This window comes from Harmonia axyridis, chromosome 1, assembly GCF_914767665.1.
Source record: "Harmonia axyridis chromosome 1, icHarAxyr1.1, whole genome shotgun sequence".
Classification (NCBI taxonomy): Eukaryota; Metazoa; Arthropoda; class Insecta; order Coleoptera; family Coccinellidae; genus Harmonia; species Harmonia axyridis.
Window position 1 is genome coordinate 68,069,993 of NC_059501.1, and position 22,064 is coordinate 68,092,056.

The 22,064-nt window shown below is 33.4% G+C and overlaps 1 protein-coding gene across 1 annotated transcript in view; it reads right to left on the minus strand.

Moving 5' to 3' along the window:
* LOC123675735 (tight junction protein ZO-1) overlaps positions 1 to 15,925 on the minus strand; it is a 58,661-nt gene extending 42,736 nt beyond the window's left edge. The window contains exon 1 of the mRNA XM_045611220.1: positions 15,722 to 15,925. Coding sequence (XP_045467176.1) covers positions 15,722 to 15,779 — 58 coding nt within the window. The 5' untranslated portion in view covers positions 15,780 to 15,925. The remainder of the gene's footprint in view (positions 1 to 15,721) is intronic.
* Positions 15,926 to 22,064: the final 6,139 nt, after the last annotated feature.

A 22,064-nucleotide genomic window follows, 5' to 3' on the forward strand; every position in this document is an offset into this window, starting at 1 on the left:
TTTATTTTCATGAAAAATACTTATTCGCTTGAATCTTTGTATAACTCTGTTGATGACTAAAATTCCAGCAAAATTTGGTAAATAGTTTCTGAGGTAATAAAATAAATTTATGCCTCATATCATACGATATCCTAAAAATTTTGAATGGAATGTTATTGAACGAAATCGACATTTGGCCTTGTTTCATAAAAATGTTTCAAGGATGCTAGTGAACATACATTTAGGATCTGGTTTTTCCTCAAAGAAACTCAATAGTGAGACAATGCAACAATAAACAACTTTTACTGCATGTAATCTAAATATCACTGAAAGCATTCGAATTCCAAGATTAATGTAAACTCCACCAAAGAATGGTAGTATTACACCTGAGATTACACCGTTTAAGATAATATTGTGTATTATCTTTCATTGCTTGAATTTCTATTTTATATCTATATGAATCATCTCAAAAATATTCCTGTAGACCAAAAATAATTCGACTTCTTTCTAATTCACTTAGCTCTAGGCTTTTTATCAACAACTAAACATCGACTTTGGATCTATTCGAACAGATCTCAAAAAACGACAACAATATTTGAATAACAAAAATTGTTTACATGAAAAACCTTCACGATTTTATTCTCCAAATTCAGTTTACACCTTGCTCTACTATCTATGTTTTACCAAAAAAAAAATTAAAATTTTAACAGCTCCTTCTGGGTGTTTCTTGTCAGTTAGTATATACCTATCTGATAACTAAGCAGAGATTGCAGAAGAGATGAACGACTATAAAATGAAATTTCTCTTAAAATTTTTCTTTTCCTGAGAAGATTTTCGCACGACATCGTAACTATCTTCAACTTTCATGATAAGTAAAGAAAATAAAAAAAGAGATTCCTCTAATAAACATAATGACTGCATTTAAACGCTCCAGAGATTGTCAAACCGACACCCCAACTCTATTACACGCTATATCGAACAAATTGCACCGATTCCAAAAACAACTAAACAAAACCAACATTTAATTCAGCGGTTTCCCAAAATGAACGATTGTATGTAATGACCCTTGGCGGAAGATCAAACCCCAATAGACGAGAAATTGAATAAAAGCATACTTTCACTAATATGCACCGCATCGAAAGCGATATTGAATTTCTCTAATCAGCTATTATGGAGTTGGAAACCTTGAACTTGATCTTGATCGATCTCTATCGCTTTTATAGAGGTGTGGTCATGTCTATTAAGATGGATTAATTCGGTATAATTTGTGGTCATCTCGAATTTTGATTGCTTTGTTTTATTGTTGGCAAAGAGGAAGAGAGATATTACGGGTCAGAAGTCAGATAGAAACCGACAATTTTTTAACTGCTCTTGGGCAATTTTGGTAGAAGACAAAAAAAAACATCTAGTAGATTTCGTCTATCTGATGCGGCTTCTAATAATGTCTATATTTATGTTATGTTGCTTTTGAGTATGCCGGTGGTAGAAGAGCTTTATTATCAATTTCAGAATGAAAATCATTCTTTCTACGATCTTTTCATTTTATTCACTTTCCCGTATTCACACATTTGGATTTTGAAAGTGTCACTTTTCCGCACTTGTGCAGGTTAGTGAGAATGTGTCAAGTCAACGGTAAATTCCAATTCATTGATAATACTTCTGTTATTTCACATTAATGATTCTATATTTTATCTAAACGGGTCATTTTTATTTATTTCATTGAAATAGAACTTAACATTTATTGTGTAGATTTTATATCTTTAGTTAATAATCAATTCAAATTACAACTGAAATTGGACATCAGATAGTTTGATTTCGCGACAAAATATTTGGAAACTAAGGTATGTCAGTTTTCGATGCGTTGCATCGGTGGTTGAATTCTGCATTGTTTAAATCAGTGAATTAATAATATTTCTTATTGGTTCGTGGACGGAGAGGACCTTGATAATATTTTGCAGACCGTAAATGAGGGCAATTCAGACATATTACGAAAACAGGTACATTAAGCAATACAACCATTTTAGGATCTGGAGTACGGAAAAAGAAGTACCTAAATAGCATCAAAGAATGTCTTATTTTGACTGACAAGAACAAGAACATAAAAAAGTTTTACTTTTCCTCCGACGGAAGGTAGAGTGTTGCTATGGTAACGATGAATTACTTTTCCGTCCACCGAAGGGAAAAGCTTAGCCTAGCAATGATAACAATTAACTATTATACCGAATGTCAGTCAAAATAATTTAGCATGACAACCGTAACTAACCAAATTTTCCATTGATCAACTAATAATAACGATCGTTAATATAGATTTTATTCAAAGGTGAATCTACAGATTTTTATGTACTTCGAAACGTTTGAAAAAAAATGATATATTTTATGGCTTTACGCACAATTCATATTTAACCCGTCACTCAATAAATCTCAAGCCTGGCGCACACACTGCAGTACCAAGCTTCAAAGGATTTCGAAACATAGAGTTAAGTCTGGATCGTATTGAAGTGGCTCTACATTTGTTGTTGTTTGAAAAATGAATAAAAACTAGTTTCATATAATGACAAAATACTGTTTTTTGATGAAAAAAGTAATGTGCAAGCAAAGCTTGATGAGTGTTATTCGGACTCTGCTTTCTCGACAACAATGGTTTAAAAGAGTTCCAGGGAAAGGAATTTGGCTCTAACGATGAAGTGATTTCCGAGGTTGAAGCCTATTTCGAGAGCAAAGACGAATATTTCTACATAAAAGGTATAGAAGTGGAGCATTGAAGAACATGTATCACTCTTGAAGGTAATTATATTGATGAATAAAGTCGATTATTTAAAAAAAAATTGGTTTTTACTGGCTGGGCACGAGATTCATTGAGTGAAGTATTAAATAATCTATTTGGCTATTTGACTGCCTCTAGAACGGGAGTAAAGTGGGTGTTTTATCTTTTGAGAAAAAAAAATAGCCAAGTCAACTCGCAACTTAAATAGTGATTTTCCATTTCCCAAAGTTTTCCAACAAATATCTGCTTAGCAATACCTAATCTTTTTTTTTATCAATGAATTTTCAACATAACACTGTGCAACATTGCTAGATTTCCAGCCATCAAATTATGACGCTAATATGAGCACATACAGGGTGATTTACAGGGATGGTCTATTAGACGTTTATTGAAAACTAATCATAATTTGGAGCTGAAATTTTTCATATTGGGGTTTGAGGCAATGATCTTTCTCCCTGAATATTTTCAGATCTCTACAACTTCCGGTTATACCGGAAACAGACTACTACTTCCTTTTTTCAAATGACACACCCAGTATTATATTATTGCATCATTAGGTAGCTCTTTTTATGGCAATTTCGGGAATATCCATACCTTGGGTAAAAACTCAACGGTTCATGAGTTATTGGAATTCTTATTAAAAAAAATTGTAACGATGATCACTCACATTTTTTTTTATTTCAGCAGAAGAAGCTTTTTTCTGAATTTTTTTTTTCCTTTTCGATTCCGGAAATACGTAGTATTATAAGATTGTTTGCGGCTTTTACTAAAAGTGTACAGGGTGTTTATAAGAGGATTATGAACTTGGACAACTCAAATTCATCAAAACTCAAGATTTTCAAATTAGAACCTATATTTTTTATTATTTCAGTCGATTCTACGTAGAAAAATAGTGGGGGTTACTTAAGCGAACCCTATACCTAAAATGAATACTTTGAGAGTTATCGAGGAAGAACTTTAAATGAGGATAAACCGCTATTTATTACTGTGTTAATAACTGTCTGTGACTTCTGGAAAACACAGAAAGAAACTAAAATTATTATTAAAGTTATGACCTAAAAAACTAAAGAAAATAGGCGACATTTGAATCAAAATAAAACATAGAATTAGTTCTTGATAATGAAATCAACTTCACTTTCCTTATCAGGAAACAAAATGTCAATAAATCAAGGAAACATAAAACAACAAATGAAAGCAAATTAGTTGAATTTCTTGAACACTTGGTTTGATACTATTTCTTGTGAAACGTCTCAACAAAACCTCCAGATTTTTCAACATGAGACAATTCCTTCAATTCCCATCAACTTCATATAAATTTCAGAGGTAACAAAAACCTGTTGTTCTGCAGAAAAGTTTCTTCTCTTTTTCAAACACGAGCCCGCGGAAAAATACAATCACTTTCGTGGACATTAACATTTGCCACGGTATTAATTATTTCCATCATCATGCTAGAAACCAGCTTATCTGCAGAATGTAATCGATATAAATTACATCAGTACAGATAAATCCTCGTGTTAAGAGAAACGTAGGAAACAGACCCGGCAATATTTAATGTATAATAGGAAATATAGTTTATTTTAATAGCAACACAAGAACACGTTTAAAAAAGCGCATGCACCAGCATAGCGTTGGATAACAAGACTTATAATCAAAATGCAATATAGCTTGGGGACTACTCTGTGGTTAAGTAGCAATGCCGTATCTTTTTCATAACAGATTGATTTAAAATACTTGATGTTGGAGACTGGACGAACGTAAACAGTTATCATTAACACACTTATTATTGATGTTGGAAATGCTGCAAGTTCCTTCTTCAGATTCAAGATAATCGCTATGATTCAGAAGGAGGTATAGAAAAGGTGTTTACGATGTTGAGGTTGAAGTATTGCTAATGTTTATTTGTTTATTCATTTTTGAGATTATTGATCGACATAATTTTTTTTATTTGCCTGTGTCGAAAATCACAGGCAATAAGAAAGTCTATAGGTTTAACTCAATCCTTTGACTAGTTTTCGAGATACAGGGTGTCGACGTTGGAAAATGTTATTTCTTGTAGGAGAACATTTTGAATGAAACACTTTTGCGCGATAAATATTGGTTACCCGTCACCCGTCAGGAAATAACTCTAGACTGGATAGACAACGGGTGAGTCAAACATTCAAAATCAAATTCGTTTAGTTCATAATTCGCCCTGTAATTAAAAAAGGCGTCCGTTGAATTTTCCGATTTTTTGTCATTACTCTCAGCTCGAGTACACTATTATAATGGCAAACTGTTAAACAATATTTGCTTTGCTATGACCAGTTTTTTAGATACAGGGGGTAATATATTAAGAGATGCGACCGTTATTATGAAAAAACTGTCGAAAAGTTGTATGCAATAAAATTTCATAAAGAGTAACGGTAAGTGACACGATGGCGTTAACTTATTGTTATTTTGTAATTGTTATTGTGCAATGAAAGACATTGTACCGGGTTTTTCACCATAATTTGACCCCCCCTTTAACTTTGTTACTAGAAGAGGTACAAAAAAATGTTTTTTACAAAAGTTTCACGAAATCGACTAGTATTTTTTAAAATGATTTCACAAAACGAAATATATACAGAGTGGGCAACATATTGATTGCAACTTCATTTTTTCAAATGGAACATCTTGTATATTTTTCTATATTTACTAGCTCTTTTTCCCTTGATTTCGAATATATAACATATGTGTGGCCTATCTCTTTTATTATGAGTACTACAGAGTTTCAAATTTTAAGAACCACCTGACAATCTGAGTAATCAGTTTTCAAGTGGAAGGCTGCGATAACTCAAAATGCCGTTTTTTGAGTTCTCTCATAAGCAGCGATATACAATATTTGTTTGTCATATTCATATTCATCGAATATTCACTACCCAGAAGCGGAAAAATTTGAAATATTTATGTGAAGAACAATAAAAATAAGAAAGCTACAAGTAGAGAATATATGGAGTTGCATCCAAATCATCCCATTCCAATTTATAGTGAAAAACGTAGATCATATCGTTGCTTACGAGATAACTCAAAAAAGCATTTTGTATTATCGCAGCCTTCCACTTGAAAATTGATTGCTTAGGTTGCCAGGTGGTTCTTAAAATTTGAAACTCTGTGGTTCTCACAATAAAAGAGTTAGACCAAACATATCTTATATATTCGAAATCAGGGGAAAAGAGCAAGTCAAATATAGAAAAATATACAGGATGTTCCATTTGAAGAAATGAATTTGCCATCAATATGTTGCTCACTAGGTATATATTACATTTTGTGAAATTATTTTAAAAAAACACTAGTCGATTTCGTGAAACTTTTGTAGAAAACATTTTTTTGTACCTCTTCCAGTAACAAAGTTAAAGGGGGGGACAAATTATGGTGAAAAACCCGGTACATGGTGTCCCAAATTTCATGCTATATATTCAGCGGGTTGAACATTATTATTTGAGATTATTTCGATCCGAAAATTCAATAATCATAAAATTGTGACACAATAATTGAGAATCATTCGGCTGAAAGAGCGCTGTATTTATGAGGTTGTGATTTTCACCTTATTAATTCTGTAAAATCAAGTACGAAAATGTGTCATTCATTTTTTTCTAACTCAAAGGATTCTGAGATCCTCTCACTAGACAACGAATTTGGGACACCTTGTACAGTACAAAATTTTAACAGTTATCAGGGGACCCAGCCCAATTGTTTCGCAGGTTTTCCCTCAGAATAAATCTGCATGATAATCACAAGTAAATTTCCATTCACATGTCGCTGTCTCCTTGATCAAAATATAATAAACAACATCAAATCCCATATTCCAACTTTCAACACAAACGATTAGGTAAATAATCACACGGTATTAAAGAGCGTTAATAGCCTGTTTAAACTATTCATCATCATCTCATTTTTTCCATTTGGCCCTAGAACAATGGCGACCCACGCTCTTACACGTTGTCTGCAAAACAATGAAATTGTACTGTTTGATACCATTTTGAATCAGACATGTTTTGCAAGTTCTCTGGCTTATTAGATTGCAGGTTTCGTTTCGCAAAGTATGTAGTTGAGAAGTGTAAGTTTCATGGAACTACTACATGGAGTAATCTACTTAGTACAGCATATAAAACTCTCCCCAAAAAATAAAAAACAATAGAAATTTCGTGCAGGCCCACCACCAGACATTTTGGCGCCTCGGAAAAATTTTATTTTGCCGCCCTACTTTGCCTAATTTCGATCAATATTCGATGAAGGAGCCTCTGTAATTCCCCTCAGGCATCATTCAATTTCATATGAAATCATATTTTTTGAGTTAAACTTCCCTTGTCAAATTTATTAAAGGACGTTTTGTCGATTCCATCGAAAAACGTCCTGCACTGTTTAAAAGTATGACGCTCTATTATATAACTCTATAGTAAACAGACGACGTTGTTCTCAAAGGTGTATTTAAGTACCTATTTGTATTTTCATAACAATAGTTAGAGCGCCTATTCGATTAAAAAAAATTGGCTCCAGGTAATTTTATAATTTTACTACAAAAAGTGGAATTTTCACTAATTTTCCCTAAAATTTGGCGCCCCGGCAAAATGTCCGGTTTGCTGGTCCTGGCGACGGCCCTGAATTTGTGACGTCATCAAAATCTGTGAGTGCATTTGAAGGGTGATAAATTCTTTGTCCTTCTCAACCGTTTGGTCTCTGTTTTAATATACCAACTACTAAGTTTGAGAAGAAGATTTATTTGTGATTGATAACCTCGAAAGAAGCATTGACGTTTCTTTTTGACTGGATTAAAAGCACAAGGTATTTATAAATTGGAAATAAAAAAGGAAATCTTGGATAATTTGAAGAAAAAAAGCCATATAAACATGGGCACGCAAACGCTTTGTTTTCGAGATACAGGGAGTTTCTTGTTGTCCTACCTTTTTGTGATGATTATATCAGTTTTTCGAACTTTTATTAATCTTCGCTACAGATTTGGTAGATGAAAACAAAAACTTATAATTAATTTATTCATCACAGCTTATTAACTGGATTTTTATAATCATTCTCGTGATTCTCGTGAAGATCACTAAATAATTATTTGTTTTTTTTTTCAAAATCGGTATTAGATACAAAATTACAAGAAAACAAAAAGTGTAGTACTGGACCAAGGTTTTGTCCACATTTTTTTGAAGATTACTTATCCAACAAAAAAATTTCTGTTTCAGCAAAAAGCATCACTCTGTAGATTAGCATTCAAAAATCATGTTGAATAAGGTGCTAAGAGAAAGAGGCTTGAAACAGTATCAATCTCTAACATCTTGTATCTCGAGAACAAAGCTTACAGAACTTTCTTTTAAATGATCTGAGGAATCTGTCATTTTCGTTTGTAACTTCTATTAAGGAACGCTCTTGAAAATGGTTGTACAATTTAACGACAATTGTCAACCTATAATACACAAATTGGTGCTGGAATGAGTACAGCACCAATCTTGCATGAAAATTAAACATATTCTTGTATATCTTGATTTTGCAATGCTTTTATCATATTGTTTCATTTTTGATAGTTATTGCTCTTTGAAAAGTATATAAAATAAATCTTGTGAACTTTGCTTTTGAGTTGATTCGACTCAGTTCATCTTAATCTAGTTCATACTTATTACCATCATTATTGTGGTATGTATGACCTCAGTTGACAAATACATCCTTTTCTGAATCAACTCAATTTTCTTAGAATTCCTGTGCAAAACCAAAAAACCAAATGACTTATCTCACGAGACAGATAAAATTCTCAAATTAGACCTGAAATTGAATCGAAAGATTATATAAATTGTTTGTTCATGATCATAAAATAAAGAGTCTAAAACCAGTTGGAACAGAAAGAGAGTATGTGCAATTATATAAATATGAAATCAAGATTTGTGCAAAATCTTGACGGTGATTGGTCGTCATGATTTCTGGATTTTTTCAACCTTTAACCGGGTTAGTACAACAAACGGATTGAGTGGAATCTTACAGCGAAAATTACTTTCATTTTTTTTGTTCATCCGCATATTACAATTCCCTTCATCGTCTGAAGTCTGAAGACTCCATCTTCATGATCATCAATCTTTATAAGTTCAACCAACTGGCGTCTGTAAAAACCAAATAGATAAATATGACCACTATCGATAACGCAACTTGTAGTACCACTAGTGAAAGCAATATGAATGTAGAAGAATCTCTGAAAAATCGTCGCCAGATGTCTGATACTCCATTGACACGATTTTTTCCATTACAATATATCACTTCTTGGACTTCACTTTCTCCCATAGATAAAAGATCAATCTGATCAAAAATAACTTAATTGAATACCTCGAGTGATTTATTGTGTATAAATCGAGAAAGAACCGTCTTTCATAAAATGTCTTATGTTGATTATGGAAAACCATAAAGCAATGAGCGAGTTTCAGAATTATGTTGAAACGTTCTGGTCCAAGAAGCTAAGAGTGCTAGTTGTTGACTGTTGCATCAAACGAAGTGAGAATGTTTCTGCTCATAGTAGTCAATATCAATTTATTTGATTGATTTATGAAAGATATGATCTTCTAATGGATAGATGATATTCACAACGAATGAGTTATAATTATAATGATTTATATAGAAAATTCTATTTTCAACTGATAATCATATAACCTATTGGCTATATGCTAAAAGGAAACTTAGAATGGTGGAAGAAACAAAAAACATGTATTGTCCTTCCTTATTCATTGTATCAACAACAAATAATGCAATAATCAAAACTGTAAATATTCAGTAATCAATACTTGCTAAAAATTATTTGAATGGGAGTTTCTTTGGGATAATGATGGGAATCCTAAGATATACAGGGAGTTTCATCGATCTGCCGATTAATCTTCATCAAAAAAATCAGGTCTGTATTAGAAAATATGGGACTTTCAACAAGCTAAGAATTTGATGGGAATATTCGTAAGTATTTTCCAGAAACACATGGCTTATGTTGTGACAAATTAGCAACAATGAATGAATAACTAAACATAAATAAATGAATAAAAAATTTCAAAGAATCATAGATGTTGCTTGAAAGGAGCATCGTTTTGTTTGATACACATTTTCGCCCTTTTCAAATTATGCCTAATAGCCTTGTTTATTACGTCTGGATTATTACGGATCTTATTACATGCAACTTTGAAACGTTTTAAGAGAATTTCCTCATTTTTTTATGGGTATAACTTTGAAATTACTCGTCGACGACTGAAAATAGAAATCCTAGAATAATTCATTGAAAAAATCTATAGTCAATTTATTAGCAATTAATAAGTTCTATGTCAATTTCCTTCGAAAAAGTTATACATTTCAGTCGAAGGCTAATACAGAAATGGATATTGTTTCTATCATTGCACAGGTATGTGGACGAGGTTTAATTTCGAAACATCCTTAAAACAATGGGAAATACCAACCTTTCCGATAAAATATGGTTTCAAAATGGTTAAATCCTATGGTTTCTCTAGTTCCGTTTAGTTTTTTGAAACTCGGTTGAGTGTAATGTGATATATGATAGAGTTGAAATGACAATGGTATTGTTTTGTTATACATTAAAGCACAAGAGCTTCTTTTATTGGGTAAACTTTTATTTTTTACGAAAACAAGATTGGATATAATGGATAAAAATATCATAGCTTCCCAGTCGTGTGTTTTATCAGATTTGTTGTCAGAGTTATATTAATTAAAGTTTCTACAACCTCAAAAAAAAAAAAGAAAGTACTGCCGTGAAGTCTTCAGTTTAAGAGCACTTATTCATTCATGCGTCATCTGCACTTTTGGAGACCACATAACTGTACTCTCTTGCATTCATCCTGCGAATTCACAAAACAGCTAATCTCTTCTTGTAGAAGGATTTCAAGGTCTAAGGTGCAGTGCTACCGGTTTGTTGAATGTCAACATGAACCCTATGGTTAATATATAATTATGAGACTTTCCTATTTATGGAAACCTCAACTAGTGATATATCTAAGGAATCTAAAAAAAATATTTTTTTGAGTCTCTTTTTTATTCCATCAGTCAACATTCAGGTCCTTGATTGGGAACTTATGAAAATAAAACGTCATTTTTGTAATCAATGATTGTGATGTTTTTATTATATAATCTTAGTGTCCTGAGGAAGGTGCGAACCAAGAACAGGAACATCGTGTGATGGAATAAAAAGAAAACAACCAAAAGTTATTCTACACTTCTTGAACATTTCACTGTTTCAACATAATGAAGAGTCTAGATACTTTGTAAATTATGGGTTCCTTTGTTGAGACTTCTACAATTCAGGATTATAAGGACTTCATTATTCGATACGGTAGCGGTAGGTACAGGATCCGAAAACTTTATGTAGGACCCTCGTAGATTAGGGTTGAACAAAATACTGAAAATGCGGTATATTTTTGTTCATTTATATGATCTCTGAGTTTTTCAATTATTCATCAATGTCTAGAATTAGATACTTTTTTTTCATATTGAAAATAAATATTCATTTTCTTGTTAAATCTAATAATTCAGCTGAAAACGATAGGAAAACTAATGAAATTTAACTCCATGAGGAACTTTTTCCATTATTTATTTTGGATTCTGAAGGAGAATTTACAAAATGCAATTAGAAATTATTAGGATTTGGACTTTGTAGTCAACGAAATAGTATCAATGAACCTTATAGATTCTATTGTTTTCGACTTATTCTTTATTGTCCGAATATCTGTAATTTTCGGAGCCGAGTAGGGACTCATATGATTCTGTTCATCTCGCAGATGAGGTTCAAATCGATTTTGCCGGCCGCCTTATATACGATAACTCTCGAACGGAATGCTATAAAATTGAAATTTCCTTCAGGGATAATCCCGGGTCCGAATATCTCGGCTAGGTTTGATAATTAGTTAAGTTTGTAAGATGGTTTCAAAGTTATTAAACCCATATGAAATTTTTTTTTTCAAGAATTGAAAAAATTATCAACCATATGAGACCAGTTGCAAAATAGTGGAAAGGTTCAATTTCATGAGGATTGTGCCAGCTGTTCATCTTCTACACAGAAAAAAAAAGTGGATTTATTCACTCGTGCCTTACAATTCATATTTTTTTGGACTTGTCCGAAATTCTGCAAAAGGAAAAATAAAAAATATTTGTTAACAATAAGAGGTAAAAACCAGCTCACAACGAGCCCAAACTGATCTTACATCACAGTTCAAAAACTCATCAATAGCATAAAAAGCCTATTGAAGTAGCAGTCTCTTAATTATTTGCTTGGACTTACTTATATGAGGGGAAGTACTGAAAAGCCGAAGGATCCTATTAAGAAGCTTTATACACAAATAGGAAGCACCACTTTGAGTTTTACTTAGGCGACATTTTTCAATTCTAAATTGATGTCTTTCTCGCGTACAATAATTATGATAAGACTCGATAATATCGAAGTTACCCCTATTCTTGTGCGCAAATATAAACACTATATCAAGAGGGGAATGCCAGAATTCTCCTATCTATGGACATGGGCATTATATCATCGTGATAACCTGCAGCAGAAACTATCCTAAAGGCTCTCGTCTGCATCGCAAAAATTCGGTGGCGAGAGGAGCAGTTACCCCCGCCAATATGCCATATTTTAGATATGATTCTATGAGTGCGAAATAGGCCACCCTCAGGACATTCTTTTCAACAGAAAAACACCCTTGCACAGCTTCTTCGTAAGCTGATCAACTTGGACATCGTAACGACGAGTCAAGTACGACCCCCAAAAATTTTACACCACCAACATATTCTCATCACTAACGTGCGCTAGCATAGAAAGTTAGCTGTTTATAACGAGTCTATTACAGGTATTGAAGAAGTGTCAAAATTTAAGTGAATACAAAAAAGACGAAATTTTTATAGATACGATGTCTAGTTCAAGACAAAAAGTTGCAGTCTGTTTATTCCAAAAATGGATTGAGAGTTGATTATTTTCGAGTGATGTACAGGATTTTGACAATAATTCGTTCAGAAGCATTAAAAAATTTCTTGAAAAATTCATATCATTTATTTGAATTGATTTATTAGGCCAGAAAACATGAAACGATGGAAAAATGATTGCATCTTTGAATTAAAAGGTCCCATCAACCTAGATCTTATATACCATTCAATATCTACATATTTATTGTGTTAGTATTAGAAATTGAATATTAATTCTAATTCGTACGACATGAAAACTTGTACCTATTACCCTAAAAGCCTATTTTGAATCAGTTACCCCATCAATTTATGTCAAATGAACTAGTTTTTTTTTATTACACACCTATGTATATATACGTTATTGAAATTTGATTTTGAAATGGAGCAGCAAAACCTCAGAGTAATAAACATAAATAGAGGGGGCATATGTCATTTTCAGTAAAAAAATTTTGTCCCCAACATGATCTATCAACTTTGACATGAAGAGCGCGTAAATGAAAACATATCAGTGATACGATATTTCACTCAATTCTCGAGTTTCTCCACAAAGAACGCATTTCTTATGTCCCATAGTGAATAAACATTTCATATTTACTCGAAATATATCGAAATAAATAACTAAATATATCAGAAAATAAACTTCAAGCGCGCCAAACGATGGGAAACAACCGATGACAATAGGAGAGCAAAAGTTGGCAAACCTTGGATTTCAGCAGGTAGATACAGAGAATAATTAATATTCTGCTTATTATGAATTTAACAATTAGGAAAAATATCGGATTCTAAATATTCAAATTTGTATATTTGATCGGGAATCACTCAAATAAATATATTTTTTTCTGATCGAACCAATATTGAGCTATATCGCCTTAGTTACCATGTGTCATAACACACTCATATTTCCCAAGGGAAATATGAAACGTCAGTTCATATTTCCCTAGGGAAATATGAAACTATTTCTTTATTTAGTAACAAAATGGAAACTGCAATTGTTGAAATTTCCACTAAAAGTATTTCCACCAGATACAAAGGAAGAAGAAATATCTTGTTCATAATTATTCGACGACGAGACTACAGTTTTCTTGAGAACATTCCTTGCAGCAGCAGTCTCGGACGATTCTCCCAAAACGGTCTTCAAAGATTGTGATGCTGCAGATGGCTCACCCTCCACACCTGCTATCATCTTCGCTACCTTATTTTTGTGCAGCATACTGTCCGCCAGATAGCCTTCTGCAACAGACGAACTTTTCCAACCACCATGTCTCTTGAGTGTTGTCATTGAGGCTCCCGCATCGGCAACCAATGTCGCGGATGTTCGTCTTCCACAATGACCTGTATAGGTTTTCGGATTATCTAAACCCAACCATTCAGCAACCTTACTCGGAATTTTTCCGAAGGTATTTTTGCCGACAGGCTGAAGAGTACACTTCTTATTCCTATAAGCTACGAAGAACCTAAGAACGCCTTGCGGGCGCAACGCTGAATACTCCCTCACCAAACGAGCAGCACCCAGATCTTCTTCATCAATTATAGTGAATATTCTGTTTATATCATTCTTAGTCTTTGAGACTTTGATTATGATTACCGAACCACGATCTTCGATATCTGAAGATAGCATATTCACCAACTCTCGTGTTCTGCAGGCGCCAAAGATTTCCATTATTAAAACAACCTTCAAAATTATGAATGTAAAAATCTTATCAACAGAGGAAATCAAAATGAAACTTTTACCTTATACATCAAAAAAACGTCATTAGGAGCTTCACTCAAGAATGTCTTGAGCTGCTCCCGGGACAACACTGATGATTTTTTAGGAACGTATCCTTTATTTTTGTTCTTAACAAATGCTTCGACTTCATCGAATAATTTGACATCAGTTTTTTCCTTCAAATGTAGCATTGATCTTAACATCGATAGTTTCGGCCATAACGTGTTTGGAGAATATTTCTGGGACTGGGGATCGAATGAATTAATCATACATCAAGAATAACAAGAATCAGAGCAACATACCAAATCTTGGAAATATGCTAACAAAATACTATCGCTCACACCGTCCACCAATTTTTTTCTTTTCCACTCCTGAAAGCATTCGTACTCTTTACTGTAGGCAGCTTGAGATTTGGCTGGAACCAAAGATTCACGGGCCTTTGCCGCTTGAGTTTCGACGTAGTTCGACATTTTTTCATTAATTTTATTTTTGACAAGACGTCAAAATGAAACCAGTCAACCAAGATTCTCAGAAACATGGCCCATAGCAACGTTAAAAATTTAATTATTACAAAAATATACAATCTAATAATAATTTTTCCTTATCAGATTGTTTCAATCAGAAAAAAACTATTGATTACACCACGGGAAATATGAATACATTTCCCTCGGTTGTCTATACATCCCTCGGGCTCCGCCCTCGGGATGTAACTTTGACAACCTCGGGAAATATACTATTCATATTTCCCTAGTTGTAATAATAGCTATTCATTCAATATAATATACATTCATAATGATATAGTAAAATTGTGGATTTGAAAATATATCACAATCCGACAACGTAATCTCACTATGTTGGGGACATGTAAAAATTGCGTATACTCCATCTATCTAAGCTTATTACTCCATGTGAAAAAGCAACCAATATACTTCAGTTATTGAATTATTAGTTTTAGTTCCTAATTTCAGGGACTTGATTTTTAATGTTGATGTTTAATCCCTATGTATCCAAAGTGATTGACATCCCGTTACTAGGGTAATATCAATTCTAATTTGAAACGTTTTTGACAAATTAATTATTTGTTATGGAAGGTGTTATTTTTAATTTAATCATAATCCATATGATATTATATATTTCAAATAGTTTTCCAAAGTAGTTTTTCCATCCCTCGGCGAATTTTCTCCTTAGGATTGAAAATACCACTTCAGTCCCTAGGTTTATATATAATATATTATAACTCACTCTCATCAAATTCATTAAGTTCTGTAAATCTATCAGAAATACCAAATATACGCCAAAAAAATATGAAACTTTTCAGAACTCACCGGCTAAAATCACCAGTGCGACAAGAAAACCCCTTGTCTGTTCCATAGAATTGGCCATCTCATTCGTTGTATTTCCAACAAGCAAACAACCAACTTTCACATAAACAAACTAAGCTTATATCCGCATAAAACTATACGAGTTCATATCACTTTCATGTGCCCGCTAGAAAAACCGATTTGTAGCTATTTCCTCAAGTACCATAGTAGTCTATACGTCGTACTCTTCAACTAACCCCTCCAAGCAACTATCCCTCCACGATACCAGGCAATGTCAATGATAGTGCTTCTCGTTCTTGTCCAATTTCGAGTGCTTTAATTTGCCAATTCTCCTTGTGAAGGACGCCGGTATCTTGGCAATGAGGAACTCGGACATTTCAGAGGAGCATCCATGTATGAAGAATGAAGAAACGATAGGTTTGAACACCCACTGATCTTGATTTGCTATGAATTATGTTATTTAGTTGTAGAAGAACATCTTTATTGGATGTCTTAACGTCTTCATTCATATTTCTCGAAACCACTAATTCAACTGAAATTCGTAAACTTTTATGAACGTCGTTATTTTTTGAAATTGAATTTAAGAATGCCTATACTTTCTCGAAGTGAATTGGAACCACAAAATCGAGTATTCTAAATCATCGCCAAGCAAAGAACTTTTCGATGCCTAAAAGTTATTCTATCTAGGCCGTCAACCTTTATCACTACTGTCTTTTAATATACAGATACAAAGTTTCACTTTGGAAAATAGGAAAATTCACGCTCAAAACAATGAGGATTTTCATTCCTCATTCCTATTTGAAGCATTTAAACCTATTAGCGCAGCATTGACCGAAATTGTTCCTAATGACCGACAGAAACAATATCTTGTTTATTTATGCCTGAAAAATATTTAAAAAAGTTGCAACAACTAGTTAACAACTTGTCCCAATTTCAAAATTTTCCGGACAGCATTCTGTAAAGTGGCATACAAGTTGCGTTCATTACAAAAACTTCGAAATCATTCAAATTCTCTTTATTTCGGGTGGTCCAACGAAAACTGAACAACTCGATTTTCCGACTTTAAAATGAAAATGTGGAAAATCGCTCGGACCCGTCAATTTCTGATTCAAGAGGGAACAACTTTTCCGCATTTTTTATCCCCGTAACTTCAACCCCCTAACGGCGATGAGCACAACCCTTTGATTTTTTGTCTTAGAGTATTAATTTTTTTAATATAATTATTCAATGTAGGTAAATCATGTTATTGTGTTTTTTCTACTCGGGGGATTAAGTTGAATAGCATTGCTAGACTTCGCCCCTGAGTAGAATGCATCTATCCAATAAAGGCGTTTATTATTTTGAAAAGGTATGAGGGGCCCTGTAGTAGCTACCCCTAACTTTTTATATTCAAATGACACCCCCTGTATATTGTCAGTGAAAATTGCGTGTCATTCTAAAAAACTTCACCATTTTGTGAAGTATGAATTGTAACCAAAATATCTTCTATGCAATTGAAAAACGAAGAAACATTTAAAGCAAGTGTATAATAGTTATTTATAATACAAGTGCAGAAGGCATTGATATTCTTCCACGAGTTCAAAATTCAAAAACGAGCCACGAAGTGGCGAGTTTTGGAATGAACGAGTGGTAGAATGAGCCTTCTGTACGAGTATTATACATTATTTTCTCTAATTCATTGCATTTTCATTGAAATTAATGAAATATTTCCATAAATATATTTTAGTGATTTTTGCATTGAAAAATGTTGGTTGGCAGAACTGATTTCTTCAAGGCAAATTGATGAATTGACAGATAAAGCCGTGGCGGAAAGTTCGGAGTACCAACATAGAATAATAAAATATAACCATGAAAACTGTGCGTTTCTGATATATTCTCGCACGATTTTGTTCTACAAGATGTGGAAGAATGAACGGAATAACCACAGAATTAGAGAAAATTATTTATCATCTTATCTTTTTTGAAACAAAAAATTCATCTACTTCTCATATGTGAAGTTTGTACAAACCTGGGTGGAGGCATTTCATTTTTATAAGGATAAATAAATAACGTAAAAGAAGACACAAAATATATTTTGTTTTTATTAACGAAAACATATTTTGTGTCTTCTTCTTTTTTGTTTGTTTTTACAAACTTCACACACTTAAAAGAGCTACTATATGAGAGCTAGATGATTTTTTTGTTTCGAAAAACCGAGAAATAATAAAATAATACAAGATAATAATAATAAGATACCAGATAATTTTGTACACTTGCTTTAAATGTTTCTCCGTTTTTTGTATTGCATAGTAGGTATTTTGGATGCAAGTGATACTTCACAAAATGATCAAGTTTTCATTATTTTTAATTAAAAATACCAAGTATGTGCAATCGTTGTATTCCAAATAGAATGACAATATACAGGGGGTGCCATTTGAAAATAAAAAGTTAGGGGTTGCTACCACAGGACTGTCAAATGTAAGAATTTTTTTTATACATCATTGTGAAGGTACTTTGATGTTATTCAAAGCAATTTTTTCATTTTTGTATTATCTTGTCAAATAATCTAGATATCGCCTGTATACGATAACTTGGGACATTCGGTATGACCCTAAAATTTCGCTACAAAATATCTGTCGATAATGAAATAACACAATGAAAAAATAAATTTTAAGGTCGCAAGCCGGGAAATCGAGGTGTTAAGTTTTCGTTGGATCACACTGTATAATTCATCACGGCGACATGCAATACCAAATTTTAAGGCAACTTAAAAAGTGAACCATACATAAATATGTAGGTAACTTCTAAATACAGGGTGATTTAGTAGCTCAACGACAAACTTTTGCATAAGAAAGGTCAAGTAATTTTAACAAAAAAAAAAACATTATGGGAACATATGACCGATTCCTATTCATTTAAGTGAATGAATGTCTCCAAAAGTTTCATTCATGTCTATTGATATGATTTATTAATAACGAAAAAGTATGCTTACAAAAAATATTGTGAGCGTATTCATATTTATTCGGTAACAAATTCAAGATGACATTGTCTGCAGCATTCAACAACTCTAGTGATGTCCCGGCTATCTGAACATTAAATTGTCAAATTTTGTAAAATTCACATAACTTTTTCCATATTTCATTCAACGCCCTGAAGGATATACAGATTTCATCACGATATAGCGAAATTAACTGAATTTCCTTGAAATAGATGTTTTCACAGATATTCGAAGAAATTTGGCACTATCTTTTGATCATTCTTGAATAGAATTTGCTTTCAAAAGAGGTTTATTAAAATTATAGAGAAAAAATTGAAAACCTTTAATTTTTCGAAAAAAACACTGTTTTAAGAAAAATCAGTGAATTTCACCTTTTTTTATGGAATATGAATCCGAAATTTATTTAAAGGGTACAAAGACTAATACACTATTGCAGTGGGTAGGTATTGAAACTGATAAAACAAGATGAGAGTGTAAGTCTTGAGAAGAGGAAGAGTAATCTATCTCATGAATTTATATCAGGAACTCCTAACAAAGAAACCATTTTCTTCCGATATCTAGGAGAAACACCGGAATATGGAAACAATACACATTATAAGTTTCCTAAGTAGTTGGTACCAACTCACTTCCACTATTCTTTGCTCTAACGTGTATTTAAGCTGATCACGGAACTCCAGAGCAGTTTCGATATCTTGTGAACGTAAAAAAATCATATTACTGACTAATTCGTGATCATAGAGACCGATCGAATCGAAAGAACTGTTATTTTATTCATTATACTTGAAGAACCAATTGTGTTTAGAATTTGCTATGTGGGAGTGTTATTAAAGTGTACCTAATAATTGCTTCCTTACATTTAGGAGATTATTTGAACTCGAAATCATCGTAAGCTGATTGGAAATTGTACCGGTAGATCAAAGATTTACTATTATTGCTTTGTTAATTGAATTATTTGCGATCCATTACATTCACCTCACAAATGCGTGAAGTGTTGTTGATTTTTCAGATTCGTTACTGATGAGGTACCTATTGCAGTTATACAACTCGACTTTCTTAAATTACGTTCACCGTTTATTTGAGTGAATTGTGAATTCATGTTCGGAAATGATAAATAGAGTGTAGAAAATATATCAACACCTGAATTTAAGCTTCTATTGACTTTATTTCTCACTTTCACACCCTTTTGTTATTAGGTATTTATATACGGAGTGATTCATCGGTAAATGGGCGAAAGCTAAGGGTAGTTAGAGGACACTGAGGCGAGTCAGAATAACCTATATTTGAAGGGTCTATCTATCTTATAATCGAGAAACAGAGTGTTTTATTGATTTTGTCAATTTCTTTCATCCACTCTTTATATTTTCATGATATTTGTTACGTTTATTCTCTGCAACAACTGCTTCATTCAGGTAAAGCAACTGAATTTTTACTCAGATCCGGTCTAGGAAAAATGATAAATAAGATTCAACCCAACCCAGGTTCCTAGGCCGGACCTGAAGAAAAATTCACGACAGTTTGAAAGTTATTGTTACTTGAAGAAATTGATAAAACATTAATAAAACACTCTGTATCTTAATTATAAATACAGAATGTCTCTTCTCTGTCTACCCTTAGCTTCCGCCCATTTATCAGAATCACCCTGTATAATGAATCCCTACTCCTTATTTTCAATTGACCCACCATTATGGTGAGTTTCATAAAACTTTGATCGTGGTGATTTGCTCAATCAAATCTGAGTTCAATTTCAGTTCATTTTTGACTATCAACGAGTTGACAGGTCAATTAAAGTTTTATGGTGTACAACTTTGCTTCCGCCGTTTTGAAATAAATGGTTATATCGGTGAGTGGTAGTCGAAATAAATAGATCGTAGATGTCATACAATAAGTTTAGCTATTTGGGAACATAACGCCATCGAAATATTAGTCGATTTGTGTCTGCATCATACAGTTATTCACGATTAAACATTTCAGCTTACGAGCCAAATTCTCGTCATTTGCGGAAGGTTTTAATTTTCTCCCTTACTATGAAGAAATCTGCGCCTGAGGCTCATCTTGAAATACCTATAATGAGGCCGCTATTCGTGAAAAAACGTGCCGAGAGTAGTTCCAAAGCTTCAAGAATGATGATTTTGACGTCGAAGACCAGCATGGCGGTGGGAGAGAGAAGGTTTTCGAAGATGCAGAATTGGAGGCAATACTTGATCAAGACTCGTTTCAAACGCAACAAGAATAGGCAGGATTATTGGAAGTGACCCAACAAGTCATTTCAAAACGCCTGGAAGTCATTGGAATGATTCAGAAACAAGGAAATTGGGAGCCGTACTAGTTGAAGCCGACGTTTGTTTGCTTGTGAACAGCTGCTTACAAGGCAGAGACGAAATGGATTTCTGCATCGCATTGTGACTGAAGACGAAAAATGGGTTCATTACGATAATCCCAAGCGTAGAAAATCATGAGGATATCCCGGCCATGCTTCCACGTCAACGGCCAAACCGAATATTCACGATTCCAAGATCATGCTCAGTATTTGGTAGGACCAGCTCGGTTTAGTGCATTATGAGTTGTTAGAACCGACTGAACACACACAGGGTTTGTGGATCGCTTTCAAATATTACCAGTTTATTTCAACGTGTGATTCGTACGCTGCTCGAAAAATGGGAGAAAGTAGTGGCCAACGATGGACAATACTTTGAATCATAAATGTAAAGCTATAGAACTTTAAATTGCAATAAAACAACGATGTATTATTCGATTGACAAGCCGTCTTGTTGGAACCACCTCTCCTGGACATCATGGTTGTTCAATTCAGGAATGAAAAAGTTAGTAATCATGGCTCTATACCGATCACCATTGACTGTAACGTTCTGGCCATCATCGTTTTTGAAGAAGTACGGACCAATTATTCCACCAGCCCATAAAGCGCAACAAACAGTCAGTTTTTCTGGATGTAACGGTGTTTCGACATACACTTGAGGATTAGCTTCACTCCAAATTCGGCAATTTTGTTTGTTGACGTAGCCATTCAACCAGAAGTGCGCTTCATCGCAAAACAAAATAAAATGGACGTAGTGCGCGATACGTATTCCGTACAGAACCATTATTTTCGAAATCAAATTGCACTATTTGCAAGCGTTGTTCAGGCGTGAGTCTATTCATGATGAATTGCCAAACCAAACTGAGAATAAATCACTTGACAGCTGTTAAATCGGTCGCCATCTTGAACAGTAATGCCAACTTAAAGTTATATACCTCGAAAAAAAAACACCCGTTATAACCAGTTTATTATAATAAAGCCTCGAATTTTGGAAAAAAAAACAGTGGAAGCAAGTTGTATGAAACATGAATTCAGTCTCTTTTTGTATCACTTCG